Source organism: Echinops telfairi, unplaced genomic scaffold (genome assembly GCF_000313985.2).
Source record: "Echinops telfairi isolate 266 unplaced genomic scaffold, ASM31398v2 ScPeMD7_2573;HRSCAF=3158, whole genome shotgun sequence".
NCBI classification, from domain to species: domain Eukaryota; kingdom Metazoa; phylum Chordata; class Mammalia; order Afrosoricida; family Tenrecidae; genus Echinops; species Echinops telfairi.
The window spans coordinates 9,123,271-9,149,951 of NW_022106471.1; the positions used below are offsets into that span (position 1 = coordinate 9,123,271).

Here is a 26,681-nt window from a genome sequence, read left to right on the forward strand (position 1 = left end):
TGGGGACCCAAAGTCCATCTATAGGCAACTGGACATCCCCTTATAGAAGGGTCGTGGGGAGGAGACAAGCCAGTCAGGGTGCAGTGTAGCAATGATGAAACATACAACTTTCCTCTAGTTCTTAAATGCTTTCTCTCCCCCACTATCATGATACGAATTCTACCTTACAAGTCTGGCTAGACTAGAGGATGTACACTGGTACAGATAGGAAACGGAAACACAGGGAATCCAGGACAGATGATCCCTACAGGACTAGTGGAGAGAGTGGAGGGTGGAGGGAAGGTGGGGTAAAGGGGGAACCGATTATAAGGATCTACGTATAACCTCCTCCCTGGGGGACGGACAACAGGGAAGTGGCTGAAAGGAGACATCAGACATTGTAAGATATGACAAAATAATAATAATTTTTAAATTATCAAGGGTTCATGAGGGAGGGGGGAGAGATGGTGGGGAGGGAGCGGAAAAATGAGGAGCTGATACTAAGGGCTTAAGTAGAAAACAATTGTTTTGAGAATGATGAACGCAACAAATGTACAAATGTGTTTGACATACAATGGATGTATAAATGGATTGTGATAAGAGTTGTATGAGCTCCCAATAAAATGATTTAAAAAAATATATGATACTGGCTTAAGTGACAAAAACATTTTTTCCTCCCTGGAGAAATTTCTGTAGAAACTTTATTGAACAATTTTCTACAGCTACTTTACAAACAAATTTGACAGAACTAAAATGTAGGCACATTCATTAGTTTTACAATAACTTACTGCCATAGAGTGGATTCTAATGCATAGTAAACCTATAGGGCAGCCTAGACCTGCTCCATAGGGTTTCTGAGGCTACACACCTTTATGGAAGTTGATTGCCTTATCTTTTTCTCATAGAGCGCTGGGTGGGTCTGCTGAACCCACAGCACCACCAGGGCTCCCAGGTTTATAGCTGCTATTGAGTCCATTTCAACTCATGGCAACCTTATAGGACAGAGGAGAGCTGCTCCATAGGGCTTCCAAGGCTGCAATTCTTTACAGGAGCAAACAGTCTCAGTTTTCTCCTTGGAAAGGCTAGTGGGGTTAAACTAATGACCTTGTGGTTAGCAGCCCAATGCCTAAGCCCCAGTTACACTTGGGATCCTTAGTTTTAACATATTATGGCTTAAACTATGTCAAATGAGTTATTTAGTTGCTTGCATAGGTGGGGCGGGCAGAGAATGTCTTGGATTTCATATATGGAAGATCATACAAAACAAACAATAAACAAACTAACGCCCCAACAGTGATAAAACAGAAACCCCTCCATTGAAAATAAGGCAGAAAATACTAAAAACTGAAATGGCTTTAAAAAGGGTCAAAGGGAGATCAAATGATAAGGTATTATATTTGATCCTAACTACATGTGCCGTAATCAACTCTGCAATGTTCTCTGGCTGACAGCACCCTCGACTATGGTCAGAAGGGATTCACTAGAGGTCTAATCCATGTGGGAACCCTGCAAATGTATTTTGGGATTCCACGATCATCCATAAACTCAAGAAAACCCAAACTCACTGCCACTGAGTTGATGCCATCTCAGAGCAACCCTTAGGACAGGGTAGAACTGCCTCTACAAGTTCATGAGACTGTAACTGTTCACAGGAGTGGAATGCCCCGTTTCTGGTGGTTTTAAAATACAGACCTTGAGTACAGTAGCATTCTGCAAACCAGGTGATCAGAATTTAAGTTCTGATACCATTCCCTCCTTTCGATTTGGATTTATTATTTACAATCCTTGTATCACACAGGCTGGTGTGTGCTTCTTTCATGTGGGCTTAGTTGGCTCAAGGCTGCCATTTTTTTCTGGGGGCAGACTACCTCATCTTTTCCACACAGAGTGACTGCTGGGTTCAAAAGACCAACATTGCAGTTAGCAGCACAATGCTTAACCCACTGCAACACCTGGCCTCCTTAGATCGGGGATCTATTTTAAAAGCTCACATGATATGAAGAAACTATCGATGAATTTTTCTCCTTGGGGAGAGTACATTTTTTGACTCAACATGTTTGGGACCAACTCAATGGCAGCTATCAAAAGCTTCTCCTATAAGAATTCATACTTTCTTGTATTTGCATGTTAGAACTATAGGCATTTTTAGAATTAACCATCTTGTAGCCTCACATACTGATAGAAATTTATTGCAAGACTGCTCATTGAGTTTGTGCAGTTTAGGTAATTTATATGTACGATGTTCTTTTACAACTTAGCATGTAATTTTAATAAACCAAACAGAAATAACCAACTCATTATTCATATTTTCCTTCATAAACTTCCCCACTAAGCCCTCTAAACAACTTTCAGTTATTAATAGTTCAAGCATAAAATTATCCCTTTGTTTTAAAAGCTTGTTTATGCATTTTGGTTCTTTTTACAGCTCAAAGATCACTCATTACCACAAACTACAATAGCTCACTGAGGGGAGTAAGACTATCAGAAACCAGTGTACACTGATGCCAAATCAGCCAGCTCTTCCACGATGCACATTTAACATATCATAGACACTACAGATTAGAGCAGTTTTTAAAATTAAATCATCTGAGTGGAACATCTACATGACAATCTAATATTTTTAAAAATAAATTAACTCAATTTCTACAGAAGAAAAAGAAAAATGAGACAAAGTAAAGTGATTTATATGCAATAACTGTTTAAAATTCTTTTATATACAACTCAGAAATTAACTGGAGTCTCACCATACATACTATTATTTTTGAGTCTCTCTTTTTGCTACTTTATGTTTGAAATCTAATATAAAAATGTGATTCTCCATTCATGGTTTTACACTATTAAAGTCCAAAGTGAACAAAGGAGATGGTGGGAAGAAGTATTTTTCACAAATATCATTGATAAATTCTTATTCCCCCAACCGTATTCATTTAGTCAATCACATTTTTGAATGTATCTACTTTTTAAAAAACGGTATCTGTATAATGGAGGAAAAGTTAGTTTTAAAGAAATAAATTACTTAAAGAATTAGGATTTTTAAATGAGTAAGATAGTTGCGTCACAATTATAAATGATCTAGAAAAACATTTTGGACTGATTTTACTCCTGCTTATGTTTTTGGTATTTTGGAAACTTAATTTTTTCTTTTCCCATTCACCCCCTCATTCCTCTCCCTCACTATAAACACTCTCTTTAAGCAACAGGGCATCAACAATCCTCCCACGTTCAAAGTCGGCTACATCTGTTGCTCTTTCCCATTGTTGAAAATGCCTGCCTTAATCCTATTTGACTTTATTCATGCAAAGGTCACTCTGAATTCAACACATGGGGGGGGGAGGGGGTGGTGATGGTGAAGCACACTGATGTCTGGGAACATGTGGCTTGTGTGCGCCACGATTCATGGCGGCCTCCAACCCTGAACTCCTGTGTTATTTGTATTATCATATTTGTTAAACATCGTAATAACTACAATAACCTTAATTTTTGGTAATAAATAGCGGTTTGTTTTTTCTCCCCTAAAAGAAGTATTTGAAGGTTCATATTACTAACCATGCGTACCGTCATGAGTATCAACTAACTCAGAGGATCTACTTAGGTCCTCTTAATTATTACCACTCATTTTGGCAAGTATAAGCCTTTTATTATTTGTTTCTCCAAACAATGGCATTTCCAATTCTTTTAATTCTCTAAATCCACCAAATGAAACTAAATGATTGTATTCCACCTGAGGGGTAGGGGCTCTAAGTTCCTAATTCTAGTAAGTAGCAAATTAGATGGTTTGGTTGTGCCTAAAAACTCATTTTAGCAGACACTGACTATGAACTGTAGCTATAAGACATTATGCCAGTGGCCTTATTCTTTAAGCTAAACATAACTCAAATCTGTAATTATTGCCATATATATACACACAGACCTGACCCAAACTAGGAGACAGTAAGAGGAGGATTATAGTAACAACTAAAACTTAATTGAAGATTTATGAGGTGATGATAATATTTTTAATAGGCTTATTACTTGTCATCAGTAAAATACTTATGTCCAAGTAAAAAATTTTATCTGCCAACTTAAAATGAAATAAGACCAATCAGTTTTAAGTAGTCAAGGGTAGGGCCACTGAATTCCAATGTCTCTAAGAAAAATAAATCTTTTTTCTCAAACATCATGCTGTTGGCCTCAACAGAGAGCAAAACAGAATGTTAGGTTTAAAAAAACCATTTAGCCACTTCTCATATATACTCAAAAGACTGTATAGCACTTGTCTCTGTTTTATAATGAATGTAAAATAATTTAATACAGAACATATTTTTACAAGAAGGTATTTCATTGTGTTGTTTTGTGTTGCCAGCAAAATATGACTATGAAAATATACCAATAACATAATTTAAAAAATCATTTTATTGGGGGCTCATACAACTCATCACAATCCATACAAACATACATTGTATGTCAAGCACATTTGTACATTTGTTGCTCTCATCATTCTCAATACATTTGCTTTCTACTTGAGCCCTTAATTTCTCAAATTCTGATAGAAAAATGCTAGATGAAATCCAAATAATGTACAAAGGAAAAAACTTCCCCCATTTTAAGTAAGTTATCCCACTTTTTAACAACCCTGCCTATAGTTTTCTTCATTAAATTATGCTTCTCAATGGTGTAGTTTGACTAAATGTTTAGCCTTCATTAAAGTTTTTTTTTATGTAGGTAGATAGCTGCCTATCAGACCATGATTTCTTTGTTCCTCTGGCTCTTGGATTCAGTAGTCAATGCAAAGTTCACTATTTTAAACAGACTTTTAAAGTCCTATTTTTACATATACTTTTTGCCTGGCAGTTAACCAGTAAATTTGTTTTAAAACTTTCTTTGTCTGGGATGTGATAGTGTCTGATATAATAACTAGTCTAGCCTTTGTTAGTTTCTATATTTGTGAAATTGGTAAAACATCGCCCACCTTATCTTTGCCATGGTTGTATTTGCAGAGAATAAGATAAATCACACATCTCTAAGTGCTTTGGAGACTATCAAGCACCTTAAAAATGTAAGAAATTATTATCATTTAGAGCAGTGGTTCTCAACCTTCCTCATGCCACCACCCTTTCACACAGTTCCTCATGTTGTATTTTCTTTGCTACTTCATCACTATAATTTTGCTACTGTTATGAATCTGGTGACCCCCCAAAGGGGTTGTGACCCACAGGTTGAGAACCGCTGATGTAGAGAGAACTTTTACCGTGTGGTAATTATTTGTACTGCTTCGAAGAAATGCAAAGTTTATATGGAAACAGATTTTTAAAAACCAAGGTAAAATGTTCTATGTTAAAGATTCTCAATCTTTTTCATTCCATGATTTCTTAAAAGCTTCCATGATCCTAGCAGTCATAGTCCATGACCGCCTTTGTGACTCTTCCAGATTTGTAACAGAGTACCAGGTGTTGATGCTTATTGCCCATACCTAGACTCTCCAAGTTCACGCCCCAAAACTCTAGTTCCGATATGTGCTTTCAAATCCTGCCTGCATGAGAGACCACACACAAAGTGCATCTTGTAAGTTTCCTTACTCTTCTTAATAAAGACGCAAGAGATAGAAGAAAATGTTTCTGTTGTTTATTTTCCTATTAATACACACACATATATATCTTGAAATATTTAGAGCTGGTTTTTATTTTCTCCATACGGACCATAACTCTCTCTCTGGCCTGTCCTTGTCTCAGTCTCCTTAGAGCCTTGTTCTCATGCTGTCCTGATGTAGGAGAAGCTCAGGGCTAAGTGATCTTCTCGGTGAAGGTTTCGATGAGTGTTTCGTAGGAAGTCTCAACAGGGCCAACACTGCCTGATCACCTTGAACTTAAGCATCTTTGAAGGTTTAAGAGAGATTTTTTAAGAGGTTATATTTTTTGTTTCTTCTATCAGTTTTAATTACCATAATTCACAAAACTCCAATGATGATTTTACTAATCCCTTGAAAAAGCAAAACCAATCTACTATTAACTTTGATGTCTGTATGCAGGCACATTTTTTCAGAGGGGGAGAAGAGAAAAAAATGAAGAAGCTAAAATCCAGCCCATCTGAAACCATACTCCTTTTTGTTAACACAGACTTACTCTTCTTGTTGTACTCTTTCTGCCTTTATGAAAGCAGAAAAAATTACATATATTATATATAGTATATAAAATGATATATATATACTCACATACCACTTTCACATTTCTGGGCACACAAAGCTATTGATTTTTTTTTTTAAATAAACGGAAAGGACATGAACTGATACCCGATGGATGAACAGTGAGTTCTTGTGAAGGACAATGTTACCCAAGGATAGCAAGATGTTTTTGTTTTGTGCCTATTTATTTGTACGTATATCTTTCACAGAAAAACAACAATAACAAAACTGACAGACACCTAAAACCCAGACACGTGTCTAGGCCTGCTACAGTAGTTCTCAGGCTTGGTTACACATTAAAATTGCCTGGATTAAGAAGAAACAAAAGACAAATGATGTTCAATTTCACTCCCAGGAGATTATGATTTACTTGTCTAGTGTGGGTCCAAGCAAATACTACATTTTAAAAACTTTCCAGCTACAGCTGAGAACCATTAACTCCCCCAAATTATTACTTTTGTAGTATATATCAAGAATGTGCACACTAACATTATTCTACATAGCAAGTATTTGGGGAGGGGAGAAACCCATATCACTAAGTCCAGGAGAATAGATAATTTTTTTGTAGTAAATGCAAAATAGTGGAATAATATACGTCAGTGAAAAGGAATCTTTACACATATGTGTAAAATTAAAAGGGAAAAAAAACCCTTTATTTCTGTAATGATCAAAAAGGTAAAATTAAACAGCATCGTGTTTAGTGTATAAGACATATTTTGTTGATGCTTGGGGAAAAAACGTTGCTTAGGGGTACATATACAGATAGCAGCTATTTGAAGTCATAGAGAAAAAGGGCAGAGAATTATGGGGAGACCTTACATTATTGGTAATTGTTATGGTCTGAATTAATCCCCCCCATACCAAAATACATGTTATTAATTCTAGCCTCTCTGACTGTGGTTATAATCCCATTTGAGAATGGGTTGTCTGTTAATGGGCCAGGATTAGTACAGCACGTATCTTGAGTCCATCCCTTTTGAGATATAAAAGATGAAAAGCAAGCTGGCAAAGAAAGGCTGAAGAAGAGAGATGGCAAACACATAAAAATCACCCAAGAACAAAAGCTAAGAAAAGATAAGGACCATCCTCTAGCGCTGACAGAAAAAAGGGAAAAAACAAAAGGGAAAAAACCACCTTTCCCCAGAGCTGGTGCTGGATTCATATTTCTAGTCCTCTAAACGGCAAGAAAATAAATGTGTTAAAGCCCTTCATATGTGATGTTTCTTTTACAGCAGCCCTATATAACCCAAACAATAATGTTTTAATTCTTATTTGCATATAAGCAAAAGCAGGGGGAGAAATTGGGAGGTTACTGAAATAACCCAGGAGAGTGCTGATGGTAGCTTAGGTTATAGTGAAGTGGGAGGGAAAGTCAAAATTGGTAAGATTTAGAGTACATTTTGAAAGGTAGAACATCTAGGATTTACTTCTGGGATATGTACTGTGAAATAAAGCAGTATGTGGTTTAGACATTATGCAAACACTATTATTAACTAGGAGTAGCTCACTTCTGCTTACCATCCTTGTTACTGCTGCTGCTGCTGGAGCTGTTGGCAGAGGCTGGAGGAGCAGGCAACAGCTGACAGGGTGGCAGAGGAAGCAGAGCATGAAAAAGAGAGGAGGAAGTGCCCAACCCTGCAGGCTGTTCCGCCTACCTGAGCAGCAGCAGCAGCGGCCTAGGCCCTACAGACCCTGCAGTTGCTGCCTGCTGAGCGAAGCGGATGCCTGGAGACCTGTCCTCTGCCATCAACTGCCTGTATCCCACCTGTGGTCCAGTATTGTTAAGTGTTTGGGGTCTTTAAAACAATTAGGGGCAAAAAAAAATCCCCCAACAAAAACAATTAGGGGAACAAACTAGGGAGAACTAATTTCCCTGAAAAAAAAAAAAAAAAAAAGGCACATGAATGTAGATATAGTTCAATGTTGCCCAGTGAGACGTTTGGGAGGCACACCTGTAGTCAAATACGACTACTTCAATGAAGATTAATTAAAATAACATTAGCAATTTAGTTTCTTAGTATTATTGCCCACATTTTCAATACTTAACAGCCACATGCAACTAGTTGATATATATTTGCACAGATATGGGACATTTTCATCAGCATAGAAAGTTGGTACTTGAAGTATTTGCTAATGAAGATCAAGGATTGCAGTGTTCAGTATGAATTGCAATTCAATGTAAAGAAAACCAAAATCCTCATAGGTAACATCATAAATTGAAGTTGTCAAGGACTTCATTTTGCTTAGATTAACAGTCAACGCTCATGGAAGCAGCAGTCAAGAGATCAAATGCTACATTAGGTTTGGGTTATAATTTTGCACCCCACTCTAATCTTACAAAGTAGGGTGCACAAGACCTCATTAAAGTATTGAAAAGCACGAATGTCACTTTGAGGAGCATCTAAGGAGTGTCTGACCTAAGCCAAGGCAGTTCCAATGGTCTCATATGCCTGTGAAATTTGGACACTGAATAAGGAAAACCAAAGAACCAATACATTTAAATATGGCGATAGCTAGGATATTGAAAGCACCATGGACTGCCAAAAGAACAAGCAAATATATCTTGGAAAAAGTACAGCCAGAATGTTCCTTAGGGGCAAGGAAGGTGAGTTACTTTGGACATGTGTCAGGACACCATGCTTGGTAAAATGGAGGAGCAGCAAAAAAGAGGAAGGCTCTTGAAAAGATGGATTGACACAATAGCTACAACAATGGTCTCAAATATAATAATTGTTGAGGATGGTGCAAAACCAGTTGTTTCTTCATTTGGTTGGATGTAGGGTGGGGGTCCCTGTGAGTCAGAACCAACTGGCCGGCACCTAAGAACAACAACAATAATTCTTCATGGTGTGACCTAACACAGTGTAATGGCCTCCATCATGAAATCTGCTATGAGCAGCCCATCCTTTGTAAGATTAGAGTGGGGTGCAAAATTATTATTGAGATTCCGGCCCTAATCCAATCAATTGAAAGGACATTTTCTTGGGGGTATAGCCTGCTTCCAATGTAAGGGGATGCTATAGAGAAGCTTGTTTGTTTTCTGTTGGGTCTAGATCTGGTATCTGGCTCATCAACCTGTGTTTCTTTGAACCAACAGCCTGTTGGTAGCAACAGGCATTACTGGCCTGCTGCAGTATGCCACACGACTGCCTCCAACCCAGTGCCGAATAAGGGTGATCTTTGAGAAGCTATCAGATTCTTATTTTACAGCATATTAATATTCCACACCCCTTTGTTAAATAAGGTAAGAATGTGGAAACAGGATTTCTTATAATGAAAGTACCTGTTTTACTATGATGTCCATATGATGGAGAGCTTTCTTTGTCACACAGAAAAAACAGCATTTGGAACAAAAATGCACACTCCATTTTAAAAAGGCATTTGGCAAACAATCTGCTGCTGCTTTTTGAAGTGTTCAAAAGTTAAGAATTAGGTAAGACTACTTTTGATGCTTCCTTCAAAGTAAAAGCTTGACATGAGATTCAGATAAAAATGACACTTCTATTGAAATTTTTCTTTCAGAAATTTCCACGAGTGCCTTTTTATTACTAATGTTTATCAAACTTAAAATCATTACTCATGGAAATTATAAAGTAAGACATATATGAGGTAATGTTTTTAAAATTAAGCAAAATACAAGCAATACCTTTGATTATGTGCATTCTAAACCTTTACCTTTCAATTAATAAAAATTGGTAATAGTTTAGACAAGGGACATAAAACTGTATGAAGTATATATTGTGAAATTATTTCTTCCTTATAAAACAAAAATAAAGTAGACCAGCTCCATTGGAAACACCTTTCTCGGGGGGGGGAGTAAACTGTAAATAAGTTATTAAAATATTTTGCTTAGTTAATTCAAAATTTATGAAAATATTATAGTATAAAGTGAGGATAGCACTTACTTTATAAGGTAAAGTTTTCCTATTTATATTAAAAACACTGGAAAGTTTTAAAGAAATACATATATATGAGGGGAACAATATGTAGTGAAACCAACTATTTCACATTGGGTGAAAGTTGTTTAAGTAAACAATAGTTTTATATTTAACATACTGAAGTCAGACAAATGTTTTGTTACCTATATATTTACCACATTAAAAAACAAAACAAATATACATTATAGCTTTTAAAAATTAGGTCAAAGAGAACCGCTGCTTAATAATTCAAGTTATTGCAAGTACATTCTTGGAGGAATAAATTATTTTCCTTTTAAAATTAAAAATAAGCCCTGTTACTTATATTCATCACTCAATTAGGTGAGCCTTTTCTGTTTTACCTGTGAGGCTTTACTAGAAGGGAACTGTGATGGTCCTTGCTAAAGAAAAGCCCAGTTATGCAAAACCCTAAATTTTCTAATGGCAAATAAGAGAAAATAAACACGAAAGAGTTTTAATTGCAATGGCATCGGATGGTGATGGAGAAACTGCTTTCGCATTTTTATCTAAATTATTGCATTATTCTTATCTCTAAGAATTAGGAAATCATGATGCATTGCAGCTACACAGTTATTTTTTGGACTTCGCTATGTATTTTTGTTATGAGTGGTTCTAAACTGGAATATAACACCAGAATATGAATATATTTTACTCTAAAGTAATGGTGCAAACATTTAAAACTACTAAGTAATTTTTGATAACTTTACATTCTCCCAAAGACTGATTTATTTACTCACATTTTACTTTCACTTATTGGCTTTGCTTCTCAATATGATCCTTATTAGAGAGGTCTAGTTAGCTTTAAAAGCTTTCTTCTGTACCACTGTGCTGAACGCTGACTATCAGAAGTTTTTTTTTGTTTTGTTTTATTTACAAAGGAACACAAAGGTTCCTTAATTGCAAACTTAAGAATTAATAAAATGCTCTTGCTACAAGCAGGTCTGCAGAGAAAATGTTCACATACCCTTAATTATTATGGCACTAATGAAGCCAACATATAGTGTATATATATTAATCCTTAGATTACAACTCTTAATCCACGTATTAAAGAGTTTACATGTCCTACAGTAGTTTGGCCTTTAGAACATAAGCTGGTTAAAGATTACCTATCACCAATGAAAACGTCCTAACCTCTTGCTTAAATGCTATAGATACAGGCAATAAAAGGAATATTAAGCTATTTTACGATATCCAGTCACACCACTAACTCAATTGTACTGTGATTATTTTTGAGACTCTTCCCCAAGCTCAAACATGTCAGGCTTACTCTTCAAGCCTTTCAAGTTGGGACTTATATTAAAAGCCAGTGCCAAGCAAGAAGTTTAAGTAAAACAGAAAGCTTTCATAGAAATGATTGTGGGAGTTTAAGGTGATTGTAACTTTCTTCCTCATCACCTCACCAAGTTGTAAAACCAAAAGCTTTCATTGGATTTGTAATTTGTTTTCTGTTCTAATTTCTTCTTCAACCCATTGGCTAATTGAATGTATAATATTGATTAATTTCCAAATGTCCAGGTTCATTCTAGTTGTCTAATTTTTAAACCGATTTCTAAATTAAATGCAGTATGAACAGAGTACATAATTTCAACACTGAATTTCATTGAAAATTTACTTTGAAATCTAGAAAATGATCACTTTTCAGAAAAAAGTTAATTTTGTAATTGTTTGGTATAATATTTTATGAAGTCAAAAACTTTAATTGGCCCTTAAAATCAAACTGATCTTTCATCCAGCCTATTCTACTTTATACATGATAAATATGAATTTTCATGCATTTGATGTGTTTCAACTTTTCACAAATAATTACTCTTTAAAAAAACTTTAAAACTGTCTCTAATATTTTGTGTTATACATATATTTAGGTAACCTTGCTTTGAAATTAAAAAGTACTATCAGAATATGTCCAGGTATGGATCTCCCTGGAAACATGTGAGCCTCTTTAATGTAAAATCTTTACCTAACTTACATAAATTTTCTTCAAAGTTTTTCATAAATGCCTTCTTTTATTGGTTCTTATCCCTATTATAGATACAGAAGCTCTCCGGATTCTATTTTTATATTTTTCTTCCCACAATTTTAATTTCCTCATCCTTCACTTTGAATTCTAAAGAAAACTTTGAAGTTTATAATCTAATTTAATATTCTGAAATAAACTATTTACAATAAACTTTAAAATTTAAAGTTTTGTTTTTCATATCTAAAAGGTTTTTCCTTCTCAAAACTTTTAGCAATTTTTTTCATTTTGAAAAATTTCAAAACAAAAGATGCAAATACAGTACAATAAATGACCATTAACATTTTGCTTCAGATCATTAGATTTGGTAGTTACTTGCTCTTTTGCCATTTATTGTTGGAATGTTGAATTACACTAAGAATATCCTATTACAAGGTTTAAAATCCTTCTTTTGCTTATCTCTTTTTTGACCAATATTACCCAGAAAAATCTAGGGAGACACTAACCTTGAGGTTTGTGCATGATACTGAGCATGAACATCTCCTTTAGAATAAGGCATCTGCCAAGGGTTCAAGTAGAAAGAAAATGTTTTGAAAATGATGGCAACAAATGTACAAATGTGATTGACACAATGGATGTATGTATAGATTGTGATAAAAGCTGTGTGAACCCCCAATAAAATGACTAAAAAAAAAAGGAAAAGAATAAAACATCTGTTGTCAAATTTAAGGATGCACTAACTTCCAGGTTCATACATGTGCCCAAGGGTAAGCACTTCCTTGTACTTTACACCTTGGTTGTCTGCTAGATTTGTCCCACTCATTAACTATGGCTGGGACTGGGCAAAGCAGGTGCCAGGTTTCAAAAAGCATTTACTTTTAAGACTATGTACATGCAGAATCCATACTTTCACTAACCTAGGAGTGTGTGCTTCTTTAAAGTTTGAGCCCTAAGAGACTCTCTTGCCTCACCCTCACCTAAGTCTGGTATTGCATATATCTAAATATTTTTTTTTTAATGTCATCACACGCCAGTTGGGTCTGGGTTGGAATTGGAGTCTGCCCTCCTACCTGATTGCAGCTAGATCATGCGGTTATTAACGGCTGTTTTTTCCTGGGTTTGGTATGACAACAGAGGATGACAAGAGAGAACGGTTTTCACGTTCACCGGAAACGTCAGCACCGAGAGCAGCCAAGACGTCCAAGTCGGAAATCTATCACTTCCAAGTTTCCACACCTAACCTTTGAGAGTCCACAGTCGTCTTCCAGTTCAGAGGCATTGGCTGGGGGTCCCTTTAGCCAGGGAGTGTCCCAATCCACCTGAACAGGACATTTCCACAAGGCCTTTGGTTCCATTGCTCAGTCCCCAAAACTGTGAGGATCTGTCGCTACGGACACTTCCAAGCCCAGGTTATGCCTTTATTCCACTAGATATTCACACCCCAGAGCCTGCGACAGAAGAAGCCATTCCCTTTGGTCAGGGCGGAAACCGTCATCCAGGATACTCCCTTCTTACTAGCACTCCCAAGCACCCAAAGCCTGGGCCTCTTCTGGTTAAAGACCCTCTTGAGGACAAGAATGCGATAAAGGTCACCTGGAGGAGAGGGCTGCATCTGTTGGCTTGCCTCAGGGAGAGTGGGGAGCTGAGCAGAAGCCAGCTCCTTGTGTAAAACTGACTGCACAAAACAATGGACGACTGGTCATACGTCACTTTTCTGGCTCACGGAGAACATCACTGGTATAAGATGGAATTTTCACCAGTTGGAAATAGATGTTTTAACTGGGGAATTTGGTTTCCCAGTTTGCTTTTTTTCTTTTTTTAAGTATCTGGTATTAATCAACTATTGAGCTTAGTGCTGTAAACGGTTCTTTGTATGTTTCCTGTACCGACTCTTGAAAATTTAAAAAATTTCTCATCCTAACAAAATGTAAATAAATTGTTAATAGAAAGATTTTTTTTGTTTTGTTTTTTAAGAGAACCATGCGCTTTACACCCAATAATGCAGTAGTACTGCCTTGTCCATAAAAAGGTCTTTTCTGTTACCTTCATTTTTGAGTACGATCTCTGTCTCAGGCTCAGGGCAACTGCCTCTGTGCACTGATGATGCACAGAAAAAAAAAAATCAGTGACTTTCTGTGGTTAATGTGCTGCCCACGACCTGGGCTTCTCTACCAGAAGATGAGGAAAGGGCAGCCAGCCTGTTCTAAGGAATACTGTGGTGGGCCTTGGAGAGGTAGGGGACTGAAGGTTATGTTTTGACTCTGTTCCCAAAGAAATCTGTAAATATTAAACAGAATGGGAAAATGATTTCCTGTCTTAACTGTTTAAAATGTATGTAAATAAGTGCAGGAAGTTTTCAAGGCGTAGTATTTCATATTGTAAATATTGCAGCAGTATCCAGTTAAAAGATGTCAATTGTTTTTTACCCATACAAACATCTTGGTTCAATTGTCTTTATTAAGAACTTATTTAATGTGTCAGGTCCAACCTGAGGTGGACCAAGCAGGGATTCTTCTATTTCTTTTTTAGATGGAAATTTGAAACACACAGAATGGACTGAGATCAAGGTCAAGTGTTGCATGGAGGCTGGCCCCCCTGAGTTCACTGCCTTGAAGTCCTATTTTACCTCAAGTGTTTTGTCAGCTTCTGGATTGAAAACTAATGTGGGAACAACTGTGCTTGACCTTGGAACACAATAAATTCAAGCCAGTGTGCAATAAAATAAAATAAAAAAAGAAATGTCATCACACAAAACCCCCAAATCAAACGCACAAAACCCCACTGCCTTCGAGTCAATTCTGTTCATAGTGACACTGTATGGTGGAGGAGAACTCCCCAAAGGTGTTCCTAGGGTGTAATATTACGGAAGTAAACTGCCAGTTTTTCTCCCGCAGAGCACATGGTGGTTTAGAACTGCTGACAGCTCAGGAATCTTTCTGATTGGCAACCAGGTACTTGGGCTCCTTATGCCACTCCCTTCCCCTCCAAAGTAAATTACCTCAATCCCTAACCTGTAATTTTTTTGCTCTGAAAACTAACATATCTTTCCTATAGCACTATATAAACAGTAAACTGGTCTTAAAGGAAATATGATCGGACTTCAAAAAGTTTGTCGGAAAATTCCATTATTTTTCATTCAAATTTTCTACAAACTGTTAAAGCTCCCTCATATTATTCAACTTTTGATAGCTTGGAATTTTATGTTTGTTTGTGCTTACTTTTACACAGTCTCTAAACTTCATATGCTCAATTGAAAATTATTTTGATAATGTTCCTTCAAATTTTGCAATGCTTGGTTTGTAAATGTAAATTTAAAATGACAAAAAAAATTTTTAAGTGACTGTTTTAAGAAGATATTTAGGTTTTCTCATAGAAGTGATACCAAAATTTACATTCATTTGCATCCCCACAATGAAACACACATTTTAAATAAGATTTATAGCACAAATAAAAACAAACTTTAATGCCAGAGAGTCAATTCTGACCCTTAGCAACCCTACAGGACAGAGTTGTCTGTGGATTTCAAAAACTCGAACTCTTTATGGGAGTAGAAAGCCTGGTCTTTCTTCCATGGTTGGCTGCTGATTTTGAACTGTTAACCTTGTGGTTAGCACCCCAGTGCTTGACCACAACGCCACCAGGGCTCCTAGGATGTATGGTAGAGCCAGCTTATTATTCCCTAATATCTGTTCTACCTTTCTTCCATAGTCATGTTGCTAGCTGCCACTGATTCGGCCAAGTCATGGCCACCATAGGCATAATGAAATGAAATGCTTCCAAGTCTGGTGCTGTCCCAATGATATGTTGTGGACCATATTTGTCATCCATAGAGTTCTCATGGCTTGATTTCAGAATAGATTAACAGCCTTTTCTTCCAGTACGTCTTACTTTGGAAGCTCCACAGAAAAGCTGATCAGCATCATAGCAACATGGAAGGCTCCAGTGACAGATAGATGGAAACTGTGCACGAAGTACACTGGCTAGGAATCAAACATGAGCCTTCTGCAATAAAATGCAAGGATGCCATCACTGAATCAGCTGTTAGGTAACAGTCACGCAGAATAAAGAAAAGAGAAGTCCGAGAATAGCAGTGACTACTGTATCAGCACTGGACCTGTGATGTCTTGAAGACAGACATGCACAAATGTGCTTGACGCAATGGATGGATGGATGGATTGTGGTAAGAGTTATACGAGCCCCCAATAAAATGATTTTAAAAACAACAACAACAACAAAGACTGACATGCTGCTTTTAGTTAGTCACCATTTGAGGCTTTCTATTGTCCTCAGATGACTCTAATTGCAACTGAAATTTCATTAATCAGATATGTATATGGGTAACACCTAGGTTTCCAAAGTTGGTTGAGCATTGGAATTACCTGGGGTTCTGGTGAAAATACAAATCTCATGGTTCAATTTGCAACCTAATGAATCAGAATCACTAGGAGGAGGGATCTGTAGGGCCACCATATCCTTTCAGGATCTTAAAAAGTAATTATGGAGTCGTGAGTTGCTTAAAGTGGCCCTTCTAGTCCAAGCCTGGAGAGCTAGTGGAATAATGGGCTACTAATAGCAAGTCAAAAGCTCTGAAGAAGACGAGGTTTTTCTACTCCCATAAAAATTCACAGCCTCAGAACCCAAAGGGGCCATTCTAATCTTCCCTGTAGGGTCACAATTAGTAGGAATTGACTCAACAGTAGTGAGTTTAGTTTTTTCCACTCCTACCAAAGAGCTGGGTGCACACACAGTTATGCATATGTGAACTGCTAGTAGCCTATCAAGGAGATTAGTTAACTTGCTATTAATATAAACAAGGTACATGGCACCCTCATAAGGAATATGGAACTTTGTGGGGGTAGTAAATTTTTGTCACCCTATTAGGCTTAAAAATGAGTCACCTCAAAAGCAGAAGAGGGGATCTCACTATTATCCATAAAGAAGAGCCAGGAGTGGAGAACATTCTTTGAACCTGAGATCCCTTCACTGACCCTCCTGCAATGAGAACTCTGACAGTGAACGGTGGTGAGAAGGAGCGGCAGAGAAATGGTAGGAGCAGAGACAGCAGAACCCATGGAGCGAGAAAGCTGCATTTGGGCAAGAGACTTTTTGGCATAGTAGGGTGCCTCCAGGCACCTGATGAGCTAGGTTTGCCAATCCATGGAGCTAGCCCTGTGGTAGAGTTAGGTGCCCCATAGGCATTTATTTAGCACAGCTAAAAGCTTTGTAATACTTACCCAAGCAGGGCAGGGGCCAGGTCTGCATGTAGTGGTCCTATGAACTCTATCCTGAGTTGTTTCTGATTCTGAGTTGTAACCTGCTACTTCTCTAACCAATCTTATCATCATGAATACTGTCTGTGAATTCTGTGTGGCCATTGCAATGGATTATTGAACTCCACTGAGAAGTAGAGTGGCGCTGGAAGGATGGCTGATGTCAGAATTGGTAAATAGATCGGAGGGTGGAGGCATGCCTGACCTCCTCCTCATCGGAATCAGCCTTGGGCAGCTGATGCTCATGATTTTGATTCTCCTCGGCTCTTGTGAAATTGTAAGAGATTAGAATTAGATGCTACTGTCATACCAATTTTACATGCTGGTAGAGTCCACATACATATTAAGAAAAAGTAGTTGATTAATCTAATTTGTTTTTATTCTTTTGCTAAGGTCAGCTATACTGACCGAAGGGTGGCCTTGTATAAAGGTGAGAGGACATTCCAAAACATAAACTGCTTTTGTAGGGAGAAAACATATTTGAATGAATTACCATTAAAAAGGATAAAGCAGACTGTAAACATTCTAGAGAGAAGCAGATACATGAAAGTTGATTCCAATTTGTTCCTGAGGTCCAGCTGGAACTTCTGTCTACAGTTCTGCAACATGTCCTTGTAACTTAATAATAAGCAACCTTTTGCTGAAGCAAAAAATTTCAACCAAATTCAGTTTTTATTATTTATGACTAAAGGAGTACTAACCTATAGAACAGGTAATATACCCATAATTTTGGGAAATACGGTGCTGGGAAAGAGGGTATTCAAGTAAATTTTAACGGTAATTGAAGCATACATTTTAAAGTATGAAAACGCTTTGAAAGTATTTTGACATTGTTCTGCTCTCCTGCTGTGTTTGTTGTGAGGGAACATCAAGTTGGTTCTGACTCATAGTGACCCTAGGTGTAACACAACAAAGCACGCCTGGTCTTGCCCATCTCACCATGATTTCTGTTTGCGATCATTGTTGCAGCCAATGTGTCAATCATGTTGTTGTTAGGTGCATTTCAGCTGGTTCTTACTCAAAGCAACCCCATGTACACAAGAATGAAATAGCACCCACATCTGTGCCATCCTCACAAGTGTTCTTATGCTTTAGCTGAGTGCTGTAGCCACTGTGTCATTCCATCTCATCAAAGGATTTCTTCTGTTTCACTGCCCATTCACTTTACCAAGCACGATGTCCTTTTCTAGGGACTGGTCTATCCTGGTAACAAGTCCAAAGTACGTGAGACAAAGTCATGCCATCCTTGCCTCTAAGGAACATTTTGGGTGTACTTCTTCTAAAACAGATCTGTCTTAAAAGATCTAAGATCAAATGCATCAGTAGTTCTGCAGTCTTCTTTATACAATGTCCAGCCTTCACATGCATATGAGGCGACTGATAATACGATGGTCAGGCATACCTTAGTCCTTAGAGTAACATCCTTGCTTTTCAACACTTTCAAGAGGTCTTGTGCAGCAAATTTATCTAATATAATGCTTCATTTGATCTCTTGACTGCTGCTTCCATGAGCATTGATTGTGGATCCAAGCAAGGTAAAATTCTTGACAACTTCAACATTTCTCCATTTATCATGATGTTACCTAGTGGTCCAGTTGTGAGAATTTTGGTTTTCTTTCATTAGAGTTGCAATCCATACTGAAGGCTACAATCCTTGATCTTCATCAGCAAGTGCTTCAAGTCCTCCTCACTTTCAAAGAGCTAAGTTGTGTCATCCATACTAAATATAATAGGGCTCTTTCATAGTTATTTCAAATTGTCAAAAATGATCAATTAGAAGTTGCCATGAAAGAACTATATTATGTAAAAAATGATCAATTATGTGGTGAAGAGAGTGGATGGTGCCTGGCTATCAAAAGATACAGCGTTTGGGGTCTTAAAGGCTTGAAGTTAAACAAGCAAATAAGCCCACATGGAAGAAGCGCACCAGTCTGTGTGATCATGGGATATCCATGGGAGCAGGTATAAGGTATCAAACGATCCCAAACAAACAACTATATTGATGTGAATGAGGGGGGTTGGAGTGGAGACCCAAAGCCCATCTGTAGACAATTGGATGTCACCCATCAGAAGGGTTATAAGGAAGGGATGATTCAATCAAGATGCAGTATAGCGCCGATGAAACACATCATTCCCTCTAGTTCCTGAATGCGTCCTCCCCGCCCCCCACTATGACCCAGTTCTACCTTAAAAATCTGGCTAGACCAGCGAAAACACATTGGTACACACAAGGAATTCAGGACAGATAACCCCCCAAGGAACAGTAGTGGGAGTAGCAATATCATGAGGGTAGAGAGGTGGGCAGGGAGGGGGAACTCATCACAAGATTGGATACACAGCACCCACCTCCCCAAAGGGATGAATAACAGAAATGTGGGTGAATGGAGACAACAGACAGTATAAGATACGAAATAATAATAACAATATATAATTCACAAAGATGGGGCGGTTGGGGTAGGAAGGGGAAAAAAGAGGAGTTTATACCAAGGGCTCAAATAGAAAACGTTTTGGAAATTATGATGGCAACATATGTATAAATATGCTGGATACAGTTGATGTATGGAATGGAATGTTATAAGAGCTGTAAGAGCCCCCAATAAAATGATTAAAAAAAAAAAAACGATCAATTATTTTACCAAGCTTTAACACTGCAAAAAAAAAGTCTTCTAAAACTTCTGCGACACATACATCTATTCCTGTGATGATTAAGCCCATACTGCTATGGTTTACATGATTGTTTCATCTTTCTCTGGGCTAGTTATCATTTTTATGGCTGTCAGTATGATACTGATTCTAATCTACTGCCTTATCTGATACATAATTGTGTAGTAAAATGGTTTCCTTTTTTGGGGGCTTGGCAGTAGCCACCTTTTTTTTCCTTCCCCAAATGAAATTTTACCAGAACTCTAATGTGCAAAATGAACCTAAGAGGATGTGCATCGTGGAAGTGGAAGAGGAAGAGGAGGTCTGGAATTCTGCTGCTAAGCCCCCATACCTGCTGTCTAGTATTGAACACACAGAACCTGAAGGAACCCGGGGCACAACCAAACAGTTTCATGTTGCTGGTCCACTCTAAGAATGCCTAACTCGAATCTTACTTATATATTTAAAGGAAATGTCATGCTATCTTATAAAGAAAGCATCCCTGGTGGGGCAGAGATAAAAAGATTGTCAATCTACTTCCATAAATATTGCAGGTTTGGAAACTGTGAGGAGCAATTCTCCTTTGCCCTCTGGGGTCACTATGTGTCAAAACTGACTCAACAGAAAAAATGTCCTATTTTGTAGATATGACAAATAGAAGGTAACAGACAACAAACAAGTCCATGATCTTATTACCCAGTAGCTTCTATTACTGTACAAAAGGGCTTTGGAGTTTGTGAAAAAATGGAATGAAAAATCATGGAATTTTCACCCATATGATAACAAACAAAAATAAAAACTATTTGTTTGAACAATACAGAAATGTAAAAACTGAGAGCAAATACCTTCTTCAATGTTCTGCTTACCTTCCATCCTACCCAGACCTTCTCCTCAAAGGCAATCACTATGATTAAATCACTTTTGATTCTTGCTGCAACATATGAATGAATGTACCTACTGCTTTTATGTGTGTATAGGGTTTTTTAAAAAAAAAATTGTACCTATAAAGCAACCCAAGCCTACTGACCGAGTAGACCTGCCGGATAGGATTTCCAAGGCTGTAAGTCTGTTTTTTTGTGGCTGTAAGTCTTTACGGACACAGATTGCTACATCTTTTTCATTGAGTGGCTAGTGGGTTTGAATCCTCATCTATTAGTCGGCATTCAAGCTCTTTATCCATGGCATCACCGGGGCTCCTTATAAAAGGGATTACATCTTTACTCTGTCATTTGTTTGTTTGTTTGTTTGGCTTAATATTATATTGGTTGCTGCTAATGTCAACTTTTCTTCATTTTAATTATAGTGTCTGGGGAAAGAGGTACAAACACAAATACATATTGTTTTTAAAATCCTACCTTAGGAGAAGTTGAGAGATCTCTTCCTGCAGAAACAGTTGTATTGTCATTTACTCCTCCAAGCTTTGGTGAGACGACGGGCGGGGCGGGGGCCTTTCTTTTCACTCTCTTTTCGCACTCCTGTTCTTGAATGGGATTTACCAAATTATTTGGAGGAGTTGCTTTAGGTTCATAAAAAGGATTTGACCTAAGTAAAAGAAGAATTGTTAAAGTTTGCCCTCAAGATTTTTTTTTCCTGACAAAAACAATATATTCATTTTTAAAACTATAAAATATTCACAGAAAAACCCCAATGATAACCCACAATTCAGAAACAACCACTGTTAAAATTTTCTGTCCAGATAAAAATAAAAATTTACTCTATTAAAAAACTTCAAAAAAGGAAAAACAACAAAAACATAAAGTCAAACTTAAATCTATTACATAGATAGCCTTAAGAAAATGTGTGTGGTAATAATAAATCCTATGTATTCACCATACCCAATGAAAGGGAAATACCATATATACTCATGTATAAGTCAAGTTTTTCAGCACATTTTTAATGCAGTTTTTGTGGTAAAATTAGGTGCCTCTCTTACAGGCTTGAAGACAAACAGATGGCCATCTAGCTAAGAAACCACAAAACCCACAAGGAAGAAGCACACCAGCCTACCCCAACACGAATGCTGAAGACAAAGCAGGTACATAAGCAAATGCGGTGAAGAAAGCTGATGGTGCCAAGCTGTCAAATTACACAGAATCTGGGGTCCCACATGCTGGAAGATAAACAAGGGGCCATCTAACTGAGAAACAACAAAGCCCACATGGAAGAAGCACACCAGCCTGTAAGATGACAAGGCGGCGAAAGGGTCAGGTATCAGGCATCAAAGACAAAAAAAAAATCATAACATTGTGAATGAGGGGGAGTGCAGAGTGGGGACTCAGGGCCCATCTGGGGAAAATTGGACATCCCCTTGCGGAAGGGTTGCAGGGAGGTGAGGAGCAAATCGGAATGTAGTGTAGAAACGATGAAATATGCAATTTTCCTCTGATTCTTAAATGCTTCCTCCACCCCACTATCATGATCCCAATTCTACCTTACATATCCGGCTGGAATGGAGGAGGTGCACTGGCACAGATAGGAACTGGAAATACAGTGAACCCAGGACAGATGAACCCCCCAGGACCAGTGGAGAGTGTGGCGATATCGGGAGGGTAGAGGAAAGGAGAGGGAAAAAGGGGGAACAGAGGACAAGGTCTACATGTGGCCTCCCCCCTGGGGGACGGACAGTGGAGAAGTGGGTGAAGGAGACATGGGATGGGGCAAGATATGATAAAATAATAATAAATTATAAATTGTCGAGGGTTCGGGGGGAGCGGGGAGGGAGAGAGAAAAATGAGCTGAAACCAGGGGCTCAAGTGGAAAGTGGGTATCGTAAGAATGATGAAGTCAACATATGTACTAAAGTGCTGGACACAGATGACGTATGTACAGATTGTGATGAGTTGTATGAGCCCCTAATAAAATGATTATTTAAAAAAAAATTAGGTGCCTCGGCTGATATTCGGGTCGGCTTATATTCGAGCATACACAGTAAAATGTAGTCATGCTATTTGTTATACATACTTTTACACCCCTTTCTCAAAAATATTCCTTCACTTGAGTTAAAATCTCTTCTTGCTATGGGAACATCTTTGTAGTCCATTGAATGAAAATCTGTCAATATTGAATTCTCCAAGGTTTTTGAAAAGTCTTGTTTCAATTTCACTAGGAAATGACAGTGTAGCTGGGTAGAAAATTCTTTCTGTCGGTTTTCTTTTTCAGCATGAAGGTATTAGTTACTGTCTTAGAGCTTTCATTGTTATGTTGAAAACTCTACTCTCAGACTAATACTGTTCCTGTATAGGTCATCTTTCATCTCTGGCTACTGTGATGTGCTTTTTACAGCTGGATTTCTTTGCATTTATTTTTAGACTCCTTGTATTTCCTGAATCTGAAGATCCATGAGTTATATCAGTTCTGAAAAATTATCAATTGTTATTGATAGCCCCTTTTTTATTCTATTTCCTTTAGAAAATCTTATAAGTGAAACCTCCTACTTGCCCATGATTTCTGTCCTCTACTTCATACTTTTACAAATCATTATCCCATCTGTACTATATTTTTCCTGACATTTATGGTTTGGTTCACTTTTTCTCTATCTATTAGTCAAATCTAAAGTTCAACCTTCCATGAATTTTTAATGTAATCTACGCTTTATTTTTATTCAGTTTCTGCGTGTATAAGATACAGAGTTTTGAGATATTAATGATTTAAAAACATTATTTCATAGGTTCTATCAGATAAATCTACTATTTGAAGTTTTTGCATGTATAATCATGCTGTTTCTTTTGTCTGCTGATTCTTTCTCTTGGTAAATGGTTTTCTTATAGTTTGTAATTCTAGACTGTAAATTCAAGGTTTAATCTGAGGAAATCCTGTGTAGCCTAAACTGGGAGTGTCTTTCTTCAAAGCATTTATGTTCACAATGCCAAGTACTTTAGGAACCCCTCTGTATGTTACTTTTTTTGTTTTGGGGGTTCCCAGATCATCCCAGGCCTATGCTTATAAATTCTTAGGGAACAGCATTTTGTACATAGCAGTATTTACCTCTGTTGTCTTTAGCTCTTACAAACCAGCTATATACAAAATCCTGCAGCAGTTGGATCTACAAGTAGATGCGTGGATCTATGCATAGACTGAACAGGTAAGAGAGAGAGTGGGAGTATACTCAAGAACATAAAAGTTTGACAGAGAAATTTGTATATGTATACTTATATGGTGAAGCATACAGGGAACCAAATTATGAAAACTTCAGAAATATAACATTTAGAAAATTAGTTGCTGGGCCTCTTGGATCATGACCAGAGTCTTGGGGAACACCAAGGTCAACTGGCATAGCACAGTTCACAAAGAAAATTCTTTATCTCAATTTAGTGAGTGGCAATTGGGTCTTAAAAGCTCATGAGTAACCATCTAAGGTGCAACTATTGATCTCCACAGTCCTCATCTGGAGGAAAAAAATCAAAAGGCAGAAGAATTATTCTAATGGACTGCAGAAACATCGCTACCACAAAGCCAAGAACAGAAGAACTAGATGATACCCAGCTACTACTACCTACAGCTCCCAAAAGGGTCAAATTAAAAAGTAGGGAACAATGTGGAACAGAATTCAAAATCATAAATGAGACAGGCTTACTGGGTGGATAGAGACTGGTGAGACTCTCAAGACTCACCTGCTTTGCTCTGTCTACCCTTATTCACCCTCAGGTCTGGACCTGAACCTCCCCCCAAGTTAGAATAATCAGCCAGTTAATATCAAAAGGCAGCATTTACCCAAGGGCAGAGAGTTAGGAAAGGAGGAGGAATGGAAACAGAGAGGAAACCTGGTGAGTGATTGTTGGGATACCAGGGGCCACAACAATCAAATGGATCCTCAAGAGGGACAGTGGAAAATATTAAGGAAAGACAGACAGTAGGGCCAGGGTCTCCTGGTCCCATGTCAGGACTGAGAGAGAGAATGTATTTGCCAATGGGTATATATAATGGGGCTTACAGATCTTTCATAAGGTATGCACGTCATATAGCTAACATGTAACATAATTGATAGGTAACATCACAAGCAGGTAACAATAAAAAGCAATAAGGTGAATCATCACATTGACCTAGTGCTAGTTAGCCTCAAACCACTCTAAGCTCACCTCAGAGGCATGAACTCTGATCAGTATCATGAAGAGATGTCAAAACAGAGTTTTTTATATCTTATTAAGGCTGTTTGGCTATAGAACCTGATTGCTCTTATCTATAGATAACCTTCAAGTATTGTGAAGTAGCCAGACACAGGAATGATTCATCTTATATGGTAGCTCTTTATGACAGTTCCTTTATGGGGGGGGGGGTTATTGGAGGGACTGTGTCCAGTCATAAGAATGTGTATCAAGATTGATTTAGATCTCATAACTCTGAGGGTCTTCCCCCACCGGAGTCGGCTTTCCAGGCCTATAATTATGAGCTTAGAGGATTTAGCTGCATTACATTCTCATCCAGTCCCTCAGTTGACCACAGGTGTTTCTTGAAGAGCTACCTATGTCTTGGCATCCATTTTCCTCTGAGTCTAAAAGGCTCTCAGCACAGGAACCTGGTGTCTGAAAGACATGCTACACTCCTGGTTCTTCTACCTTGGTGATAGTAGACCCCTCTGATTTCTGCTCACTTGTTTTATCTCTTTTATATCTCAAAAGAGATTGGCACAAGATAAAGCCCAGCCCTCCAGGGTGTATCCTGGCTCATTCACACCACTACCTCTAATCTTGCTTCATTGAAATCATAGGAGCTGGAGTTTACAACATAGGATGACTACATTAGAACACACACACACAAAGGAGGATCATACAGAACACTGAGAATCCTCACTTAGTCAAATTGACATGTATGTTGGGGGGACAATTTAATCCATAGCCTTAAGCTCATAAAGAAGTGGGGCAAATAAACTAACAATCTCAATGTAAGGGGACACTTTAAAGAGATTGAATTACAACCACACAGTAGAGTATTGTGTAGCCTTAAAATTGTAGTGAGACACATCTCTAATTGATCCTGTGATGCACACTAACCCAACAAGTCATGAGGGTTCCTTACAAGGCTAATACGCTTTGTGAATTTACTTTTTGAACCTTCTCAAGGGCTCCTGTCAGAGTGGTCGTTATCACCCATCGTCTGCACACACTACAAACACAGGTTGTATTCAATGCTGTGCTTGTTTTCACTACAATGTCACCGTAATCAGTATTTCCAACCCTGCGTCAATAACTTTTGAGAATGCGCCAGTCATTTAAGGAAAAAGATAAAAAAATGTTTTAAAAGCTTCTGTTCGGTTACTAAGAACGTTGTCAACTAAGGTTGACATTTCATGGTAGTAAGATTTTACCAAAGAGTTTTGTTGTTTGTATTCAAATGATCTGAGCACTGTTACATGAAGACAATTTCCAAATACACATAATCAGATATTGTTCTATGGTCAAAATTGACAATAAACGTTACTGAGGGGTTTGTATGGTCTGATTAGAGAGGAGGTCCTTACAGGGAGGAGAGACACCATGAGGTACCACACTGGGTGACGCCATCCCTGCTGATGCCCCTGACTCGCTAGCCTGGGCTTGGCTTGAGGCCCGGTGGAGACTGCACTGCAGCCCAAGTCCACTGAGAGCCTCCTCTGGTCCTGCGTGGTGGACCCCAAGAGCATGCTAACTTGGCCATCAGAGTCTGCTCCCCAGGGAACCCAACCTGCAACCAAGCCAAAACCGAACGCACTGCCATCGAGTTGATTCAGGCTCACAGCGACCCTCTAGGACAGGGTAAAACTGCCC

At 38.0% G+C, this 26,681-nt stretch overlaps 1 protein-coding gene across 5 annotated transcripts in view; it reads right to left on the reverse strand.

The window, feature by feature from the left end:
* The window catches only part of EHBP1 (EH domain binding protein 1), a 421,355-nt gene that overhangs the window by 142,011 nt on the left and 252,663 nt on the right, over positions 1 to 26,681 (reverse strand). For all 5 annotated transcript variants that reach the window (XM_045294210.1, XM_004710194.2, XM_030886656.2 and 2 more), the window contains one exon: positions 21,297 to 21,483. In XM_045294210.1, coding sequence (XP_045150145.1) covers positions 21,297 to 21,483 — 187 coding nt within the window. The remainder of the gene's footprint in view (positions 1 to 21,296; positions 21,484 to 26,681) is intronic.